We start from the raw sequence: 22,661 nt of genomic DNA on the forward strand, positions 1-22,661 counted from the left end.
GCAAACTTTATTGAAAATGTGTCAATTTTCTTCAAACTCTTATGTAACTGCTAATATCCTTTGAAGGGCCTGTTTGGTCCTTTTGAGAGAATGTTTGGAAAAGAACTTGAGAATTGAGCAAACTAAGCTTCATTTATAGAAGGGGAACCAATTTTATATCCAAATATGAATCCTTGCCAAATCAGAGCCTCTTAATGCATGTATCAAAGCCTTTTATAGGAGTTCTTGCCAAGGTTAAAATGTAATATATTACAACAGGGAAAAAAGTCTTCTACACAGTGTATTCAAGAAATCATAAAAAAGTTTAATGTGGCAAACATAAAAGTTTCTCATACATCACATTTAAATGCACCGTCAGGGACCAAATTTAATTTCTATAGATTAGTAAAGCCACATTGCATTAGTGAGTATGTTAAAAAATAATTTATGTTCAGACCTATACCTTTTAACAGATTGATTTTTTCAACCCTTACATGTCTTTACACTGTGAAATATCACATAAAAATCAGTTTTATCTTTGAAATATAATGGACCCTAACCAGTCATTTCAACTTTCCTGTAGTTAATACACACTATAGTTCGCAATGGGTGGATCACAAGGGAGGTATTCATGCAGCAAATGAAAGTCTGTCTGACAAAATGGATCATTGAGCCAGACACAATGTTTGGGTAGGCATTGTGTTCAACTGATAATACTTTTTTAAAACTTGCAATGGCTTTTGTATATAAAAACCTATCATAATTGCTGATCTTTCCAAAGCACTGTCATGCAAACAAGGGTAGATTTGTAGAAACAATGAGGTACTTAAATTACAGTGCGTTTCATCAAAATTTGCAACTTCAAGTCTGAACTTGATTCCTTTTTTTTCCACTGTACATGTTCTTTGACATTTTGATTTGTTACTTTTAACCTTTTTGCAATGCAAAAAAAACTTACAGCTGCAACAAAGTTTACAAAATTATTCTTAAAAACTTCTCCATTTATGTACATCAATCCCTAATTGTTACCCGAATGGTATTTTTTTTTTTTTCCTTCAATGCATGGCGAGCTACCTTCAATTCATATTACAATGCAATATCATCTGGCTCTTGCCCTATGTTACTGGGATAAAGTGGTATAATGCTTATTAGATAAAATAAATAGCGACTAGACATTTAATTATCGATTTAATAACACTTATTCATACGCAAAGCTTAGAAGATAAATATTAAAGATTTCAATGACAATAAAGACACCTTCACGATCCATTCAATATTTACATACAAACGGCAAGCACTATCAAAAAAGGGCAATTCGATATTTTTTGCTATTCAGTGATATTTGGGAAGTATCGTTGTTCCACTTAATTATATATATGTACCTATAAGTAAGGACCATTACCTAGATTCCTGGCAGGCTTAGTAATTAGAAAATGGCTATTTTTTATCTGAACAGACCGAAGGTTTTTGAGGTTTCTAAATACAGAGGCATACACCACTGTTTACGAAATTGACCAGCTTACTGGTGACCAATATATCTGTTTACCATTTATAAATTAAGTTTGGAAGTTTGAATTGTTTTTTTTGATTGTATTTTTGATTTGTTTGTATTAATACCAAATTAATAAATACTTTAGTTATATGGATGGTGGATCTAAAATATCACAAAGCATCAAGTTTGAAGAATGTAAAAATATTTAAAAGATTGCATTCATGCTTTATAATGGACGGGTCTTAATTTATAATGCAACCTATAGAAGAATGAAATGTTTGGATAACAAAAATCATTTCCTCAATAAAATTTATGTGTCATTATGCATAGTTTGTCATTCAGCCTAAAGATTTTTAGCAAAATCATCTTCAAACATGGATATTAAAACAGTGTAAAACAATAATTATTTTCTCTCTCAATGTACACAGCTAAAACATACTGCTAGAAGGAGATTTTCAGCAAATTTAGAAACATATTATGCTATAAATGACAAAAAACATGAAACCTACTGATCAAATTCCTATAAAACTCTGCCCAGAATTTCATTAATTGAATGACCAAGGGTGCATACCTTTTGATATACAACAGTGTGTCTTCTACAAGAGATAAATGATCAAAGTGGCAGACAGGTCAACCAATATATATATTGCATAAAGAGAAAGGATCAACCCAATGCATTGTGACACACTATAGGAACAGAGATCAAACCGCAAAGGTGGGTGGTTTGGGGGAATTATCATAGAATTTCTACGAATTCCATTACACCTGTGCAAATAATACCCTTTTTTATTCCAATCATCTGCTTGTCTACTTTCTGACATGAAATCATTAAATCAAACTGAGATCAATCATAGCCTCACTGTTTCAATTATAGAAAAAAAAGCTAAATTCAATATCAAAATTTTTACCATGTGAATTTATCATCATAACTAATGCAAGTTTATGTAGCCCCCAAAACATCAGGCTCTTGAGCTTTAGGTAACACAAGTGTTAAACAAACAAAGAACACCCAACTAAAGTGTATGACCCTACTGTAAATGAACAAGTTTACACATCGAACACTCCCATATTGATAAGCCCTCCAAAAACTAAATTAGACCTCTACAATTTTATACCCATATCTATATTCTTGCGTACAGTCGACAAATCATATCTGTTTAAAACATTGCTTGTAAGGTCTGTCTGTGACTAAACATTTAACAGGGTATCTAGAGGCATTAGTTCATAAAAACACCATCATTATCTTGCTTTGCTTAACATAAAATCTATCTTTAGAAGAAACAAGACAATTGACCAAAGTTTATCTTTAAAACTTTAGGCTGAAATACAGCCCACTTGTCTAGGTGTGTGTGTAAAGTGAGCATATATAAATATTTTCCTAACACTTTCTTGATGCAGTTTGAAAAATCACATGTTCCTTTCAAACTAACACTAAATTAGTTAGTGTGAATGTTTGAAAGGAATATGTAAAGAGAGATTTTTCACTGCATATGTGTGCAAAAATTAAATGCTATACATTTCAGCTAATTTATATACCTATAATCTCTGAATGCTCTCTAATTGGTAAATAAATCTGAACTATCTATAAACTTGACTTTTCTAGAACAACCTAAGAGATATTGAAGAAATGTGAAAACATGAAAATTGCCCCAAAAGTGATTTCCATGAAAACATTCTTATTTATAGATGCATAGACAATGTGAATTTATTGCACCAAGATCTTCAAAGAAATTTTGTAGAGGGCCTAACCAAATCAAGGCTTTGTAGTGACACAATATCCAGTATCAAAACATAAATCATTCAGTCTAATTACTAACAAAATATTTAACTGACCTCTTTCAATTACTACAAACTTAAAATTGAGAAGTTGGAAGCAGAGCTTGTGACCCCCTTCTGTGATCTCAAGTAGACACAGAAAGAATTTTATTAACAACCAAACACTGCACAATAGGTTAACCCTATGGCAGCGTGCCTCCCGTTAAGGGGGGTGTTGGTGTTACAATTTCAAAACGGTGCCTAGTACAACCCGTGACCGGGTGTTGACAATCTGAGAGATGACATTCTTTGTTTCCGTTTAATTTGATCCACTAGAGGCGGAATACATCTTCTAGTTGGAACAATGCTTCTCTCATTCCTAGTGCTCAAGATATTTGATCTGCAAGAGCACCTCGGTTTGATGATATCTATGTTTTTTGTAGTATACTGCCCATTAAAATTGTAATTTACCTTCAATATCTGCAAGACTCAAACGATACTTGAACTTCGATGTATTCCCATTCGTGATTTAATTTGTCAAAGAAAATTGAAAATCAACTGATTTTAATTTGTTTGCAGGCCAGAATTGGAAGAATTAGCTTTGGCATTAACAGTTCTGAATGCGGTCTTTAAACAATTTGCCTATAAAATTAGCATTCGTTCTCAGTTTGGCAATAAAAAATCCATTTCTTAGTTTAATTGTCTGCAAACATTTAAAGCCTCCACAATGATCAACCTTTGAATCAAACAAGGTTCAAAGAACAGATTTTTCCTGTACACCCAAAACAAACAATCGCAATACTAAAACCATCCTTTTCACTTGCACTTTAAATGTAATAACTGTACTTTTGAGAAATCGTTGTAAACATTGTTCGTGGGGGAAGGAAAAGTATGACTTAGAGGAAACTAACGACTTACCCTGGTGATAATGCGACCTACACTTTTGAGGAGGAGGGAGGGGGGGGGGAGGAAACGGACGACTTACCCTGGTGATACTGCGACCCACACTTTTGAGGAGGGGGGAGAGGAGGAAACGGACGACTTACCCTGGTGATGCTGCGACCCACACTCTTGAGGAACACAAAATCTCGGGGGAGCATCTCCACCCCCACCTGCTGCTCCAGCTCATCCCGGAGATCGTACAACACACGCTCAGGATGTACCCTGTAATAGACCATCTGATGCTCAGAATTCATAAACATTCTTAGAGGTTAACAGATATCTTATATTTTAAATTATGAAAAATGAATCAAGGAAACTGTGGCCATCCAGTCTTCTAAAGTTATAAGGCTTTCAAAATCCTTGGTATGAACATAGCTCTTAAAGACCCAATTTTTTTACCGTACGGTTACCTGAGGAGGGGGAGTGGTCCAAGTAACAGTGGTGTTATTTACCTGGAGACCCCCAATACCCAAGATGTCAAAAATCTGTGTATACGTAGCATTACACAGGAAGTCTGTGTCTGGTGATCAGGGTCAACATTCCATGTTTCGTGTCTAAATTTGAGTGAAACTACTTGAAATAATTGAAATATTTCAATAGAAAATTTATTTATAAATACTTTCAGCGATATCTAATGAAGAAAAAAGATTATAAAGAAATATCGTTTTTATATTTAAAAAAATGACAAATTAAAGAAAAGAACACAGAGTAAAACTACAAAGTAAATATATCTTTTTTTTAATTAAACTTGTGTAAATATCAAAATTTAAAAAAATAAAATAAAATATTCCATTCATAGGTAGGCCTATCCGTCGTGTGAACATGTACAATGTACCGTACCGCGATAGGAATATTGCCTACGTTCTGAAGTGTCGAAAATATTCACCATTTCCGGGTGTTCTTGTGTTTAAAATTTTTTAATTGTTTGCAAGATTTCTTTTAAGAATTGATCTTTGGCTGTATATATTCACTTTTTAATTTCGAATATTGGGTATTGACTGCAGATGTTAGGAAATTCGAACTAAAAGTTACAATCTCGAAACTCCTACAGCTGTTTCTGACATTTCAGAACTTTACAACGGAACATGGTATAGATTGTATTCATATATGCGCAGATAAAACATGGGATAAATGAATTTTTTATCCGTGCCGTTTGTGCTAAATATCTTTTCTTATTTATCATATTCCAATTTTAATCGGCAAATAGCGTTTCTGTGCACGGACTGGTCTAAATTCTACAACAGATATCTTGGACGACATAAAGTACAATATAGCCGTTGAGATTAAAAGCAAATATTTTAAGAAGTCATGTTTTAATTATCTACTCTCAACTGTTTTTAAAATAAAATTTTACCAAGATTCTTCTTTTAACCCCCCGTGTATACAAGGCGGCTACATGAAAGTGTTTGACGCGTGACCAGGCAATCGTTTTCAAAGGACAGAAACTCAGACTATCAGGAAGCACGGGTAGCTGCCCTGTCAATCAAATCAGAAGCTATTGTTTTTTTAATGATTGACAGGCGGTAAATTATTGATCTTGAACCAGGTAAATTTTGGGGGCGTTAACATAAAATTGGGTGTTTAACACAAAACAACATATGGTCAAACCTCACTGTTTTGAACACAACAGGACCCTAAAAAACTCAGGGAGTAAAATACTTAAAGAAAAAGCCGATGGGACTTCCTAATCTTTTCAGTATATCTATGAATTTCGAGATATTAGTGTTGAGGATAATGAAGTTCAACTGTACTAGCAAAATGAAACAGGGTAAAGACATCAAAACAACAACTATCTGCAGTATCCTGGATGCATGGAAATATTACAGTAGGCCGCTTTCGGTGTTACATGTTACTTGTGTCTGAACAAGAAGTTAAAATGTACATGTAAAGCTCACCTGATAATTCCTGCTGAGATCGTCTCTGTTACATTCTGATTTAAAAAGTTGTTATATCTTTCTCTCCATATCTCTGGTGGTACTATATATACATGGAGATCTACAAGCTGCAAAACAAAACAAAAATTCAATTTATACAATCCTTAGAAATAAATGCTTTTTTATGCCATAAATCACATTTAGCATTAACTTACATACCCTTGGGTGGCCAAGATGCTGAACTGGTAAGTTAAACAGCTTTTGCAAGATCACAATCATTATAAAAGAAATTCCAAGATGATGGAATAGTTATAATTAATTAAAATACATGCACATGTATCTGAAAAACCACCTCATCATGATCTTAATACTTATTTGCCATGTCTCTGCTCAAAACTTGAGAGAAAAAAAGTAATGCAAAAATGAATTGAAAATTCTTTTGAAAAATTCAGAAATATAAACTTGTTGTTTATCTGATGACAGTATGCAGTACCATACTTTTAAACTCAGAATTAGGTTACAATGTAGCAGCAAAAAAGGTCTCACAACAAAATACGAGATATGACAAGGTTTTTGTAGAGTGCGATGGTCTCAATTCCAATATAGCTTCCCATGTTCTCCAAAGGATTAATTATTTAAGTAAAAGTTTCTCACTTAATGAATTATGTTCATTAAAAAGTCTCCTAATAAAAGATTAAATATGAAATGGAACTTTTTTAAAAATCAAGTTGATTGTGTAGGTTTTAGTTAAGGTCATGCAAACCACATCAGAGTAGAGTTTCTTGAGTAGAGGGACTCAACTAAATATTAATTAAAAAATTGTTTCTGGTACAGAACTACAAAACAATTTCAACTTTAAAAAAAATGTGGTCAAGAGCTGTATATATTTTATTGGGTAATTCATTGATAAATAAGGTAACATAAAGTAAATCGGAAATAACAATACAAATTGCAACTTCTAGTTCAATTCTCATCCATATATTAATATCGTTGATAAAATTAATCTAACAGAAATAGTTATTTTCTTTCAGGTCTCATGTTTAAAACACCAGTCTAAAGGAGATCTATAAAACCAAATACTCAAATTACATTTAACAGGTTCTAAAAACCTTCAAGAAATTTTGGGTATAAAGTATTTGCATGTGGAAATTTAAATACTAGGTTAGGTTCTATGTGTAAATGAAGATTATCAAACAAAGTGTAACTATTTAAATAAAACAGGTGGGCTTCACTGTTGGTTTCCAAGTTACTTTATTTACAAAATAAACAATGGGTAAATAATCATTCAGAAGTTTTAATTTGGCAACTACCTACAGAATGATTAATTTTTTTAATGTCCTAATTGAATCTGAAGCTATAAAGTGAGAATCAACATCTGATCATATAGAGGGGTACCAAAAAAGAACTATTGGGTTAATTCTGTCAATTTTCCCCCCTGATTCTAAAACTGCTAGTTTCAAGCATAAGAGAAAGAATAATGTATATGCCCAGTTTATCATGGTACATGTGTAATTTATTTGATGTTTAACCTGTGTTAATCCAGTGAAATTTAAATGACGTGAATAAATACGTAAGCCTCTAAGTCTATTAGACCCTTAATCTGCATTTATACAAAAAGCTCTGATGTAACAAGTCTAGAAAAATTCTGAAATCATGAAGAAGTCATTTTGAGGAGTATATCACATGCTAGTGTTGTGGATAAATACAAGAGGCCCACGGGCCTTATAGGTCACCTGAGCATTTATGCAACAACTTTCCAGTTATTGAATTTGATTCCTGTTTTAAGCCAGATGCTATATGGCATTCACAATTTTGAAAGAGGCACCATTGATCATCATAACAATAGACTTAGCAGTTGCTTAGCTTGGTTACTGAATACCCATACGCAGGGTAGGGGGAACAAAAATGCATTCCAACTAATCAGTAATATTCAGCAATAAGCAGTACTGCCCCTAACACTGTGACATAAATCCCTGACCCTAGGTCCACATATTACACAAATTTTAAAAAGGCACCCTTAAAATTGCCTATCAAAAAATAAATAAATGTTTTATAAATACGAAGGAGCAGATTTCAAACAATTAATTCATTTTCAGTATATAAGTCTGAGAGCCCCCCACCCCCCATCCTTGACCCTGGGGCCTTGAAATTCACAATTCTGCAAGATTAGGGCCCTTGCTCATCATAACTATATAGGTAGTACATCTGCTTCATACCCAGAGACAGAGAAGAAAATTTTCAAAGATTTAACGTATTTTCACTATATAATCAATAGAGCCCTGCCCTAACACCAGAATCCCTGACCCTGGGGCCATAAAGTTCATAATTTTAGAAGAGGCATTCTTGCTCATCATAACTATTTTCTTAGTATATTTAATTCTTAGGAGCAGAGAAGAAGATTTTCAAAGAATTCATGTATTTTCAATATATAATCAAACGAGACCTGCCCTAACACCAGAACCCCTGACCCTGGGACCATAAAATTCACAATTTTGGTTGAGGCACTCTTGCTCATCATAACTATGCACTTATTTAATTTATTCAATACCTAGGAGCAGAGAAGAAGATTTTCAAAGAATTCATGTATTTTCACTACATAATCAATAGAGCCCCCCCCCCCCACCCCACACCAGAACCCTTGACCCTGGGGCCATAAAATTCACAATTTTGGTAGAGGCACTCTTGCTCATCATAACAATGCACTTAGTTAGTTTATTTAATACCTAGGAGCAGAGAAGAAGATTTTCAAAGAATTCATGTATTTTCACTATATAATCCATGGAGCCCCCCCCCCCACCTCCCCAACACCAGAACCCTTGACCCTGGGGCCATAAAATTCACAATTTTGGTAGAGGCACTCTTGCTCATCATAACTATGCACTTAGTTAGTTTATTTAATACCTAGGGGCAGAGAAGAAGATTTTCAAAGAAATCATGTATTTTCACTATATATAATCAATAGAGCCCCACCCTAACACCAGAACCCCTGACCCTGGGGCCATAAAATTCACAATTTTGGTAGAGGCACTCTTGCTTATCATAACTATGTACTTAGTTGGTTTATTTAATACCCAGGAGCAGAGAAGAAGATTTTCAAAGAAATAATGCATTTTTACTATATACTTATTTAGCCCCGCCCTAGCACTAGAACCCCTGACCCCAGGGCCATGAATTTCACAATTTCTGTAGAGGACTTAATGCTGATTACAATCATGCAAACAGTTTGACTGCTTGATGTCCAGGAGTAAAGAAGAAGATTTTTAAAGATTGCATTAATTTTAGTGGTTTTGGCCCCATCCCTCAGGCCCCAGGGGGGCAGGGATCATGAAATTCAAAATTTTTGTTCCCCTTCACCCATAGATGCTTTGTGCCAAATTTGGTTGAAATTGGTTCAGTGGTTGCAGAGAAGAAGCTGAAAATGTTCAAATGTTAACACACGATGGACGACGCACGACGACGGACGAAAACGGATAGCAATAGGTCACCTGAGTTTACTCAGGTGACCTAAAAACTTGGACTCAAAAGACATCATGCTAATCTGAAGTCTTCAAGTGCTTCAATCTAAGTTATAATAAAGGTGTGGAGAATATGTGTATGTTGATCATTATAAAAATCATTGAATGACTAAAGGCCTTGAAAATTTCTATAAACAAAATTAATGGACCAATCAACCTACATAGCTAATGTCTATATAAATGATAAATTGCTCTAAAGAGAATTTATCCTTTCTAAAGAGTCCAGTTGATGTTCTAATGTTTACCCAGAAATTAAGACTAATCTTTGGCCACTATTGACTTCTTCTGAATGTTTAATCATATCTTGAGGTATATATAAAAGTCTACTAAGAATGTTTGGACAAAATTTTTGTTCAATGGCTTAAGAACCTCAATCTGGACAAGGGCCTTGCTATTCCAGGACTATTCCTGACCAGGGAGACGGCCTTAAGATTACCTACTCAAGAATCATCTCTAGATAGATCCTGTATCTGTTCTCAGTACTGTCAAAAAGGCATCTTTATTCATTAATCATTACAAAATGACGGGGAATTTGGATTTTGAAAAGTTAATCACTAAATGTATTGAACATGTCTTCCCTGTCAAAGGTGTATACCCGAGTCTCTAGTTAATAACCAAAATTTATAAACAAATGCTTCAGGACTGATCTGCCAGATTTAGGGAAGGAACATGTATACCCAAAAATCTTAATCCTCATAGAAAACATCAAAAGTACTCCAAGAAATATTTCCTGAAATTGCTTTTAGTATACAAGTACCTCTGTTGACGAAGGTCTTTTGAATGTTTTATATCTTTCCATCAAACTCATGTTGGATATGACTTTCTTCCGAGACAATTATTTTTCCTTTTTCAAATTATCCTCGAATAATCTCCAAAGAACAAAAATCCCTTTTTTCACACTTATCCTTAACCTTTAGTGGCAAAAATGAGCACACATAGTATTTCCTTTAAATCCATACCAGGAATAAGGAATATATCACTTATCCGAAGTTAACACCTATAAAATCAGCAAGTACACACAGTTAAACTAGCCCTGGAATACAAAAGGCTTATGGTCTTTCCTTAATGGGTCTTGGTTGCTTGCTTTGCCCCACAATCATTGAATATAAAAATTTGATAGCTTTCCTTGTCTTAAAATACTTCTACACTGGAAATAGTGCCGGGGATATAAACAATGTTTGTATAAAAACACACATAATCCTGGATTCAGTTACGACTTTGTCAGATTCCAATACAGCATTTGCTTGTCCGTAGAAATTGAGCTTAGGATATATTGAAAAAAATTCCTCTCCTCCCTTGTATGTCTTATTCAATAAATTCCTGCTGGAACATTCCCCTGGCAAGCGAAAGCAAGCGCTTATTGATACAAAATCACCATTCACCTAAGGTATAGATTGCAATGTTTGTTTTTAGTTATATATGGGTGGATAAATGAAGAAAAAAAATCCAATGCTGTTAAACAGTTTGCTACTGGTGATAGTAATACTTCCACCCTTTTTCAAAAGAGAGTGAATGGTACCATTAGTCGAGATGGATAATCTGTTGGTTTAAAAATTCAAAACATACACTGGGTGCAAAAAGCAATGTGTAATTGAAGTATTGACAACTATATTGCTAATATTAAATAGTTACACAATTATAGATTTAATCCTCAAGATCAATATGAAGAATTTTTTTTAATGAGACAATGACTGACTGATTAAACATTCAACAGACCTGGCTCATTAAATATCGTATGAATAGAGAGATTAAGGATTTATCCTGTGCCAAACCTGTGAGGTTGTTTTGATTTTTAGGGATGAGTTCAAAAAACTTATTTGCTTCTAAAAGCACTCAGCATAATTTCTAATGGAAAAATGTATTTTGATGGTTATTTCAATACCTTAACACACAAATGTACAAGCACTGTGTCCTCAATTAATGAATACAGTAAATCTCATAGGACAAAAATTTCCACTCAGGGGACTTATTTTTCCAGAGAAAAACCCCATGGGCATAAAAACATTGTTGAAGAATATTATTTCAAATTAAACCCCCCCCCCCCAAGTCACTGAACCTTAATATCTGGATTTTCTGTGGGACTCGCAGAAAATTTTGATGCATGTGAGGATTCATTTAGATTGGAGGTTATATCATGAGGGAAAGTAGTTGGAACTTCATGCTCACTTCAAAAATTCAAAATACCAATTTTCAAGATACCAAAGTACAATTGTAATTTTCTTTTTTCCAGTGTATCTGTACAAAATTTTGAGGCTGAAGAGGCACAGAACACTACAGATTATTACAAAAAGGGCTTCCAGCTTCTGCAACTCTCTAATGGGAAGTTAATGGCTTGTTATTACTCCCCCTCAAAATAGGGTGAGTAATACTGAGCCATCAACTTCTCAATAAAGAATAGGATTCTGCATACCACAAATACAGATATGGAATCTGCATAGTCTGGAAGCATTTTATATAATCTGCATTTATTATCATTTGATTCTATTGCAGATGCACTATATAATTTCAAACATTTGAAAATTCAAAAAAAAAACAATTCATTGAACCATATTAAGTTTGTCTTTATTTTAATTTCATTTTGGCACTTAGGTACATGTACGATACCTTCAGAAGATAAAATCTCTAAAGATCCTGACCTATAGATATATTGATAAATTAATGCAAAGATCCTGTGACTCCATATGTGGTATGTCGCATCAAAGGTCCCAAGGGCTTCACTTTAATAATTATAGTTTCTGTATTTATTTCTTTGCACTCAAAGCTTTTTGTTCCATGCAATACATGCTGTTGTCAATATGTTAACTTTTTCCCCTAATGCTGGGTGCCTAGCTCATGCTCTTTGCAATCTTTTAAAATAAAAAAACTTCCCATAGGCCATAATAAAGATATTCCTAGATTCTCATCCCCGCCCGCCCCGATTTTATACCCCCGCCTCGATTTTTTTTATTTCTGTTTTTCTTCGTCTTAATTCTGATCGGGATCGGTATTCATCTACCATTCTACTTTCGTTTTAAATCCTGCGAAAGTCGACATGATTTTGACAGCTGAAAAGATGGTAACTGCTGTAATGCATGCGTATATATTTTAAACAAGGGTCATTGGTTGAAAAAGATTGGTGATGATGTGAAGGAAGAGATAATTGAACCTTTACTATGACTTTTATTCGGGGTATTGTAGATAAAATTACAACGATTTACCTGAGGTCAATAATCAATCTGCAAAATTGAAAAAATAAAAAATGTAAAATAAAAGCCGCCCGCCCGCCTCGATTTTTAAAAAAATTCGGATGAGAATCTAGCAATTTATTTATTATGGCCATACCATGATACTCTTTACATTATTCCTTTACATTCCCCCCCCCCCCTCCCAACAACCACCAAACACATTTCAATCATTGTGGGGTCAAGCTGCTGTATCATTGCCTATTTATTCCTTTGATAAAACTTAACAAACAAAAATATTTAAATACGCTTCTAATTTCAACAACGTTTTGTTTTACTCTAATGCACACCTCTGAGGCTTTAGATTAGAAAAGTTCACATATATAGTCTTCCCTCTGTGCATTCATTGAATTTCAACTGAGAGTCCAAAAAATCCCTTATATAAACTATAAAGGTGTAGAATAAAAAGGAAAATAAAAGGACCATAAAATTCTATATTTACTCAAAGAATTAAAAAATTGGAGCGATGAAGTGTGTCTTTTTTTTTTTTCAAAGCCAAAAAAATCTATGGACTTCTGTATGTCTTGATGACCACTTGAACTGATCCGAAAATTAGAATTTAAAGGTATACCAGTAAAATGTTTATCGGTTGCCATGGAACTTATGGCCAAAGGAGGACTCAGTCACCTTTTAAAGCAATTTACTTAATGTGGTATATGAAGTATTTTACTTTGTAAATGAGGCATACTAATTCCAGACACCCTTCACAGTGAAGTTAGTTGATGGTATCTGAAAATTAATCCTTCCCTCAAGGTCTTTTAAAGATTGCTTTTATTGAATTTTCAAACATCTGACAGTAATCTGTATGAATTTTAATTTTTTTTTTCCAAATAAAGGATACAAGTTTCTAATGGAACCATACACTGCTTATGATATCTGATTTCACAAGATTATGTATGTATGTCAAACAAATGAGATCTATATATCATATATATAAATCAAAGATTAAATTACATTGAAAATGTGAAGTTAAAAGCAAATAAGATTAACCTCATGGTCAAAAAATGAAACAGCAAGAAAATGAAAAGAAGCAAGTTCCTTCTGTATAAATTTGAAGCTTTGAGTAGGCTTCCTAAAATGGCATCTAATATGTACTTTATTTTGAACCAACAATTCCAACAGACAATTAACTTAACACTGAAAAAAGTTCTCCATGTGTCTGCAGAACTTCCTGGCAACCTTGGAAGTTAGAAAGCGGTAAATTATCTTTGAAATTCCACATTAAGTTAAAGGCAAAGATCAAAAATATTTATTGGGCATAAAATGACCATAAAATATTTTTTTAGTAAATTTAAGACACTAGATGCTGGCTTTGATCCCACATAGCCTGTGCACAGAAATTTACCTAAATCAAACTAACTTTGATTTCCACTGATCAATAATAACTTTATTAATCTAAAATCTCTCCCTTTCATGGGGTCCATGTTGGTCTATTAAATTTTCCAATAATTTATAATACTGCATCTTGTAATTTGAACATTTCTCATAATTGCTAACTTTAATCATCAGATTTTAAATCATGCACCCAAAAGTTGCAGAGAGAAATAACTTTTTTTAATGATTCATCACTGTTTTTGTAACATCATTATTTCTGAAATCATTTATAATTATAGACAAAAAATTGGAATTTAAATTAACAGTTATTGCAGTGAAACATCTGAACATTAATAAAAATGTTTATGTAAAAGTATTATACAAGACAAAATCAGAATTTTATAAATTAATAGAACAATTTATCATAGAGATTAATATCCTATTCCCTTCCAAGTAACTGAATATTTTTCATCACTTATATATACCGCTAAGCTGTTGACAGACAAATTAAAATGACAAATTACACTCTATATAAGCAAACTGTCCTTTCCTCACACCTAGAGATAGAGGAGAGACACTTGAAAATGATCCAGAGACCACCAGAGTCTATAAAATTAGTACAAATCTTAGCAGTGCACCACGGGAGTTTGCTTTGTTATTAAACCATATGAAGATTTGTTTAATTTCAAATAAAAGAAAATGCAGTTGAAATTTGGTACCTTGAACATCGATTTCTCAAGTACATGTACCAGTTATATGTCAAAGTGAGTTGGAAATCCTAATTTTACTTTTCTTCATGGGTTTGAACCTTAGTATCTGAGATCCTTGGGTATTGCTTGAAACTTTGGGGAGGGAGGGGAGGGGGTCCCATTGAGTTAGAGATAATGATAGAAGCTTGACTTTTGATGAATACAGAAATATGATAAATGGGATTACAGAATTAGATTAGCTGAAGATTTGTTTAATTTTGGGAAAAAATACATACAAATGTATAATAATAAATACAGAAACAAATATACTATATTATGCCTGTATGCTTTTACAGTCAACCAATGTAACAAAAAATTGTACAGACTTGAATGTTGACTTTGATATTTACTTCTTTTTAAAGATACAATAAAATATTGGGGTCTTAGACAGCTTTATTTGAAGGGAAATATTTGTTTTTGTCATTAATATAAAATTTATAAGTACAAATACATTTTTGATTCTTATAAAATGATGATCTGACAATATCAACATAATCAGGAACATAGCAATAGATCTCTGTCGATATCAGATTATCATTTTTAATATCAGAAAATTTTATCTGAAGATCGTTTGTAAATATGATGTCCTTCATAGTTTCCCATGCATGTTTGAACAAACATAAAATAATCTTCTAAGGAAAATTTTTACCACTACCAGGACAAATTTAATTAATACTGTATTATACGTATTTTTAAGGTTTTTGTTAATTTAAAATCCAAAATAGACTATAGAAACAATTCGTGTGCATTCTTACGCGACAAGCTGTTTTTTATTTAAAGCTTCTGTCAGGGACATTCATGTAACTAAGAATATAAACTGTGGTTTAAAAACGTGCATTTGAATATTTTTCTGAAGTAAATATATCTTTTAAAGATAAATAAAGAATATTTTCCTACACATATTTATTTACACGCTTTTCAACAACTTATAAATGGAACAATCAAATAATATGTATTCATTTAGCTTTAGTTTGATTACACCATGCTGATTTTTATATAAAGATTGCGACACAACATGCAAAGTTGTCAACAAAGTTTTTTTCAGTTTCGGAAACTTTTTTTTCTTACCTCTGCCGACGTAGGTCTAATTTCTCTACTGCTTCCTCGGTAGGAAGTGTATCCGTTAGGCCTACTCATCTTTTTAGCACCTGTCACATTCTGATATTCGTACTATCCATGCCGTATTTCACTCCATTTAAAACTCGTATGTACAGGTAGATAACCTATGCACGGCGTATTGTTTCCAAGTTGAGGTCACATGACTTCCGTTTGGTTACGAACACCAACGGGGGATAACTCTACCTGTAAACATGACATTTTCACTCGCGTAGGCTACTTGTTTTCTCCAGTCACTTTCACTCTCTTTACAATCTTTTCTACATTGCTTTGAATTTTAGGATTTTAAACATTTTTTCCCTTGTGCAATTTGTGCGAATTAATTAAACCTAATAGAACCTTGTCCTCCCTTACGGTGCAATACCAAAAGTGCAGTTTCCTAGCTTAAAAAATACCCAAAATTGTAGGTTTCAATATCATAAAATTGAGAAATATAATTGAACGGACCCAATTATGTTCTCTAAATAATATATTCACCATGTCGATCATTCATCATGAATGATCATTTACCAAGCCAAGGTACTGTAGCGGAAAAAGTTGCTGAAACGGGAATAGAAACAAGAGTTATTCCCCTTTAACCATACACAGAGCAATAAATAGGCCTATGCCTTTGATTTATTATTTTTATTTCTTGATTTAATTTACTCAAAGGAAAGAATGGTCTGTTTAGGGTGTAAAATAACTACTAGTATTTTGCAAGAAATTATCTGGTATGTAAAGGAATCACAATAACCCATTGTGCGATTTTATCTAATCTGTATATTGAATGATACTGGACTTTCTTATGTCTTACTAACTTGCTGAGCAATAAATGTACAAGGAAACAAGTTTGTATACACTGTACGATAAGTTAAAACTAAACTTTCTTTGGTACGTCTCGCAAAGAAGGTCAATGGTCAGGGTCAAGTGCACTTTTAAAAATTTTTCGAAAAATTTGAAAAATGTGCAAAACATAAAATCCCTATCTTTGACAGTTCTCGAGATACAAGATGTGACAGACGAACAACTAGACAGACAGACAGGTAAACTGATCCCTTAGTGCCACTCTGCTCTGCAGGTGACACAAAAATATCGCTAGCTGAGAGAGTCTCTACTTTATTTTGATATATGAACTGGGAAAGAGGGTAATATATAGTCAATTGTCAGATATTAGACTTTTATATAAGACAATTATGCATAAGGTGAGCCTAGCTCTTTGTATATGATAGTATAGTGTCATATACAACTTTTTTTTTAAATTGAAAATGCATTTTTTTAGAGGACACTAGTACACTGTCGCCTCTCATTTAAGGGTACATCGTAGGGTGATATGGATGTTAATTTAAAAAGAAATTAATTGAAATCATATTTACCCAAGGATACTTATCAAGTTTGGGTGAAATTGGTCCAGTAGTAAGGTAGAGGGGAGGATGAAAGTGTGAAGAGTTAACAGACGAAACAAGACGAACGAAAAACGGTAAACAGATAGACGGATCAGGAAAGCACATTTCACATTTTGGAGCAGTCAAAAAAGGAAAGGGACTGTTCAAAATAAAGCCAACAAGAAATGATACAAACAAAATTTTATTTGATCAATATTTTGCTCGTTTTAAAATTGACATGTCCTACTTTTCTTTGGGGGTTCATCACTCGGGGACCGGAAACAATAAAGATGTACTATAGACAATAAAATTTTATCACCACCAGGGTTAATAGTATTTAAAAGTATTACTGCAAAAACTAATGTTTTTTTCAGAATATCGAAATGTCATTTACCACAGAAGTTGCAAAGTTATTTAAATAATAAAATATATCTATATATCGGGAATGATAAAGAATGATGATATTCCTTATGCTGTGTTTTATGTAACCTTTTTCCAATAAAGATAGAAGATGATGAAATTGAACCTGCGACCAAGTGAAGTGCTAGAGCATCTTATTAGCATTTAATCTGGTTAGACACAACTATTTGTCTTCATTAATAGCAATGTTATTGAATTTGGCATGACGAAGGCGTTTGTGCTACAAAGATAAATGTATCTTGTGATTTTCTTGGTACATATGATACCTAAGTTTCTAGAACTCAATCAATATTTTAACCATTTTGTTTTCTAATACAAGATCTAGAATTGAACTGAAAGAAAATTGGTTAATCATTTACTTTTGTCATCTGAGTCTCCCAGACTGAAGGGAGTTATAGAAGATGAATCTTCTTTTTTTTTTATTGTTTGAAACTTTCGATTGTAAACATATTGGATGCTGAAGGCGCTTCCATGTAAACTGAGTTGAAGATCTTGAGAAAAAAAATACTGTAAGATTTTTCTTCTACAATTCAATTAATTAAAACCGTGTACCCGCATCATATCTGGCTTCATCGGAAGCTATGATTTTAAAACACAACTTAAAATTAAATTATCAAAAAAAAAAAAACAATTCCGCTTTAATATTATATGTCAAATATATCATATATCAAAAATATGCATAAGTACAAACTGTATATTGCAAACGTATGTTCGTGTATTGCATGAATTTACTTCATAATTTATTGAATATCAGAATCGTTTGGCTAACTTTTATCTATGAAATATACCATTCAGTTTTTAAGAAGTTAAATTAAATCTAAAAAAAAAAAATTCATTTTTTTTCCTACAGTGAAATTTAAGTTATATTTACTATGTATATACTTGTATATATAATTTCATCAGCGGATGGACATGAAGTAGTGTCGAGTAGATCGACTTACACAAATGTGGAGCATTATAATAAACAAAAAATAATCACCCTCGCAGTGATAATCAATGGAGATTGTACAATACCGGAAGTGGACAAGGTGGTCAAGTGTTCGGACAGAGAGAAAAAATATTGAATTTGTGGTTCTGTAGAGAGTCCCAGGGGTTCTGTGAGTTTATTGTATCTTAGCATTAAGACTTTGTTTTCAGCTGAACCTATTGATATTACTCATAAGAGGTTTTATGAAACTCGTGAACTGAATTGAAATTCGGCTTTGTTTTTCACGCTTCGCTGCACCACTGGTATGACTTGTGTATGTGACCAGTCCGGTCTGATCTATATATAAACACTGTGGTTGGTAAACTGTGTCTGTGTTTTTTTTACATGGATAACGATTCGAACACTAAACCTGACAAGTGTGATAACAAACGTAGGCGATCAGACATGAGTTCATTAGGCACGGATTCAGAACTATCTCCTAAACGATTGAATGATCATAATTCAAGTCCAATAGCACCTTCAAATAGACCAAATAGTGCAATTAGTGAACTCCAGGGTGTCCCTAAACATAATGTCAATAAAGATAAGAGTGAAGAGACAGTGCACACTCCAGGAAGAGGGACAAATAATCAACAGAATGGTCAAGGTATGCCCCAATATACTCCTACACGTGCATCTGTTCCTGCCCAACAGCGGATGCCACAATATCCATCCTATCCCTCTTCACCACCAGGCTTTCCCATGGGTGCATTTCCTGCATCTCCGCCCATAGATTACCAGATAATGAGTCAAGCTCCACCCTGGGCACAGGTTATGGTGAGACAGGTCAGTGACATTAAGATGAGAATGCAGAAACTAGATCAAATTGAACACGCAGTATTTGACACTCGAAATGCTCTAAAACATATGGAAAAATCTGTACTTGATCTCACAGACAGAGTCAGCGTATTAGAAAATAAATCCAAAAAGATCGAAGACTGTTATTCTTCTCAAAAATCACTAGAGAAATCAATGACCAAAATAAAAAATAATGCATCAAACCAAACAGAGATTATAACAAACCTACAAAACGAATTTGAGAAACTAAAATCTGAGAACGATAAATTAGCAGGCGACAATGCCAAAATCCAAGATGAACTTTTGAACATGAAATGTAATGCCATGAAGGATAATCTGCTTTTTTTCAACATTGAAGAAACAGAATTCGAAAACTGCCGACTACTTATCCAAAATATTTGTAAAAACAACCTGGGAGTTGGAGATGTTGGAATGATGCAGCTTCAAAGCGCCCACCGAATTGGGAAACCGAGTGAATCAAGACCCCGTCCAATTCTGGTGAAATTTAAGAACTTTCACGATAGAGAGGTCATTCGAAAATCCAGCTACAAGCTTAAGGAGACCAATTACAGCATAGGGGAGCAATTGCCACGGGAGTTTCGCGATCGACGCAAACTTCTTCTTCCACAATACAAGCAGGCCAAAGAAAACAATCAGAAAGCACACTTTGTTAAAGACAAATTGATCGTTGATGGGAAATTAGTAGCCCCACGTGAAACCTGCGTTGATGACGACGAATAGGGGTCACAGGGGGGTGATATCAAATGCCGAATATGGAACGTAAATGGCGGACTGGAAAATAAACTAAGTGACAAAAAATTTCATTCTTGCCTATTTGATTACGATATTTGTATACTTCTTGAATGCTGGATAACGGAACACTCCAATATATCTCTTAGTGGTTATTGTGTTCACGCATATCACAGAAAAAAACGTGTCAGAAATCGCACACAGGGTGAAGGAATAGTTGTACTAGTCAAGGACTCGCTTGATCAATTTATTAAAATAAATGAAATATTTTATGACACTATTGTTTGGATAAAAATAGATAAAGTCATTTGTTGGGATAAGAAAGATTTGTACATTGGGGCAGTTTATATACCACCCATTGATTCAAAATTTCATGATATTTACAATTGTGACTTGTTTACTACTCTTGACGAATGTATTACAAAATATACAGAAATGGGCAATGTTATAATTACTGGCGATTTCAATGCAAGAACTGGTTCATTATTAGATTATATTGAAAGCGATACCCTACACTCCGAAATTAATTATCATATCTCAGAAGTGATGACTTATATACCTGATATTGAACTCAATCCAAGATCAACAATGGATAATAAAATAAATACATTTGGTAGAAGGCTTATTAGCATATGTAAATCTTCAAATATTCGCATAGTTAACGGACGACATCCGTCCGATCCAGACGGAAACTATACCTATTGTGGCCCAAATGGGCGATCTGTCGTTGATCTAGTTTTAACAAATTCATTCAACAATATATCGAATTTCAAGGTTTGTAATTTAACCGAATTCTCAGATCATGCACCAATCAATTTTTCATTTCCGAGCATCTTAGGGTTTCAAAAACAGACAAACAATTCTAAAATTTCAAACCGTCTAACTTTCCAAAATTCTACCACAGTGAGATGGCAAGAACAATCCCAAATTCAAATGAGACGAGATCTTATAAACAACTTAGACGCTCTATATTCTTGTGTTGAAGATGAATTCGATGTCAACCAAATTGTCGATAACTTCAGTGAAAAATTAAGCAGTGTATTAGGGAAGTATTGTACAAAGAGTAGCAATTACTCGTGTCCAAAAGACAGAAATGCAGAGGATAAACCTTGGTTCAACCACAAATGCAAAGTCTTATACAATCAATATATATCTGCTTTAGAAGAATATAACAAGTTTCATAGTAAAATAAATTACAATAAGCTTACTAAAACAAAAGGTGAATACAAAAAACTTCAAAAGAAACTTAAAAATCAATACAAAAGACAACAAGGTGATATGGTGCAACAACTGAAGAAAAATAACCCTAAAGAATTCTTTAAACATTTTAGCAAACGAAAGACATCAAACTCCAAAGTTACCTTATCAGAATTTTTTGAACACTTTCGGAACCTTGCTAATGATTCAGCGACTACGTACATTTCGATTGCAAATTATATGGACACCGATAGCCCTGTATTTGAGCTCTTGGACACTGAAATTACCTCAAAAGAGGTTGAAACCTGTATACGCAGACTTAAAACAAACAAAAGCGCGGGAAATGATAATTTAATCAACGAATACTTTTCCGAGTTCAGTGACATACTTCTTCCTATTTTAAAGAGCCTTTTTAACAAAGTATTTAATTCCGGTATATTTCCTTCTTCGTGGTCGAAAGCAACTATTATTCCAATATATAAAAAAGGAAAAACGGATGACCCCGGAAACTATAGAGGCATCAGCATCACAAGCAGTCTGGGAAAACTTTTTACTTCAATCCTTAACGAAAGAATAATGAAATGGAATATCTCAGAAAATATTATAACTGATGCACAATTGGGATTTCAGGCTGGGCGTTCAACTACTGACGCGATATTTGCTCTTCAAAGTTTAATATCACAAAAGTTGAATAATAAACAACGTTTATATTGCTGTTTTATCGACTATAAAAAGGCATTTGATACAATCAACCGGGAAAAATTATGGTATATATTGATCAAATTGGGAATCACCGGAAAATTCCTTGAATTATCCGATGCTCTATGTTGATGTACGCGCCTGTGTCAAAAATGCAGGAGAGATATCCGAAAATGTAAATACCGGGTTGTTGCAGGGGGAAGTACTATCACCGATATTATTCAATATGTACGTTAACGACTTGGAAAATCATTTCATAAACGATAAATGCCCAAGTGTAGAATTAAGAGAACTAAATCTTTTTGTTTTAATGTTCGCAGATGACACAGTAATATTCGCTAACACGCCAGAAGAGTTACAGAACTTGCTTGATGCTTTACAAGGATACGTATCATCATGGAATTTGACCGTGAACACCGCAAAAACCAAAGTTTTAGTATTCAGGAAAGGGGGGTGCGTTAATTTTTCATGGACGTACAATAATGAAGTTTTAGAAATTGTCAATTCTTTTA

General features: G+C 33.5%; 1 protein-coding gene across 8 annotated transcripts in view; it reads right to left on the minus strand.

Annotated features, from left to right (window-relative positions):
* Window positions 1-16,086, minus strand: part of LOC134280570 (spermatogenesis-associated protein 1-like) — a 38,912-nt gene extending 22,826 nt beyond the window's left edge. For all 8 annotated transcript variants that reach the window (XM_062763017.1, XM_062763015.1, XM_062763019.1 and 5 more), the window contains exons 1-3: window positions 15,910-16,086; window positions 6,064-6,170; window positions 4,273-4,390 (exon numbers count right to left, since the gene is read on the minus strand). In XM_062763017.1, coding sequence (XP_062619001.1) covers window positions 4,273-4,390; window positions 6,064-6,170; window positions 15,910-15,978 — 294 coding nt within the window. In that variant the 5' untranslated portion in view covers window positions 15,979-16,086. The remainder of the gene's footprint in view (window positions 1-4,272; window positions 4,391-6,063; window positions 6,171-15,909) is intronic.
* Between the last annotated feature and the right edge of the window lie 6,575 nt (window positions 16,087-22,661).

The sequence above is a fragment of the Saccostrea cucullata genome, unplaced genomic scaffold (assembly GCF_032062105.1).
Source record: "Saccostrea cucullata isolate Sc308-1 unplaced genomic scaffold, CSIRO_AGI_Scuc_v1 ctg758, whole genome shotgun sequence".
Classification (NCBI taxonomy): Eukaryota; Metazoa; Mollusca; class Bivalvia; order Ostreida; family Ostreidae; genus Saccostrea; species Saccostrea cuccullata.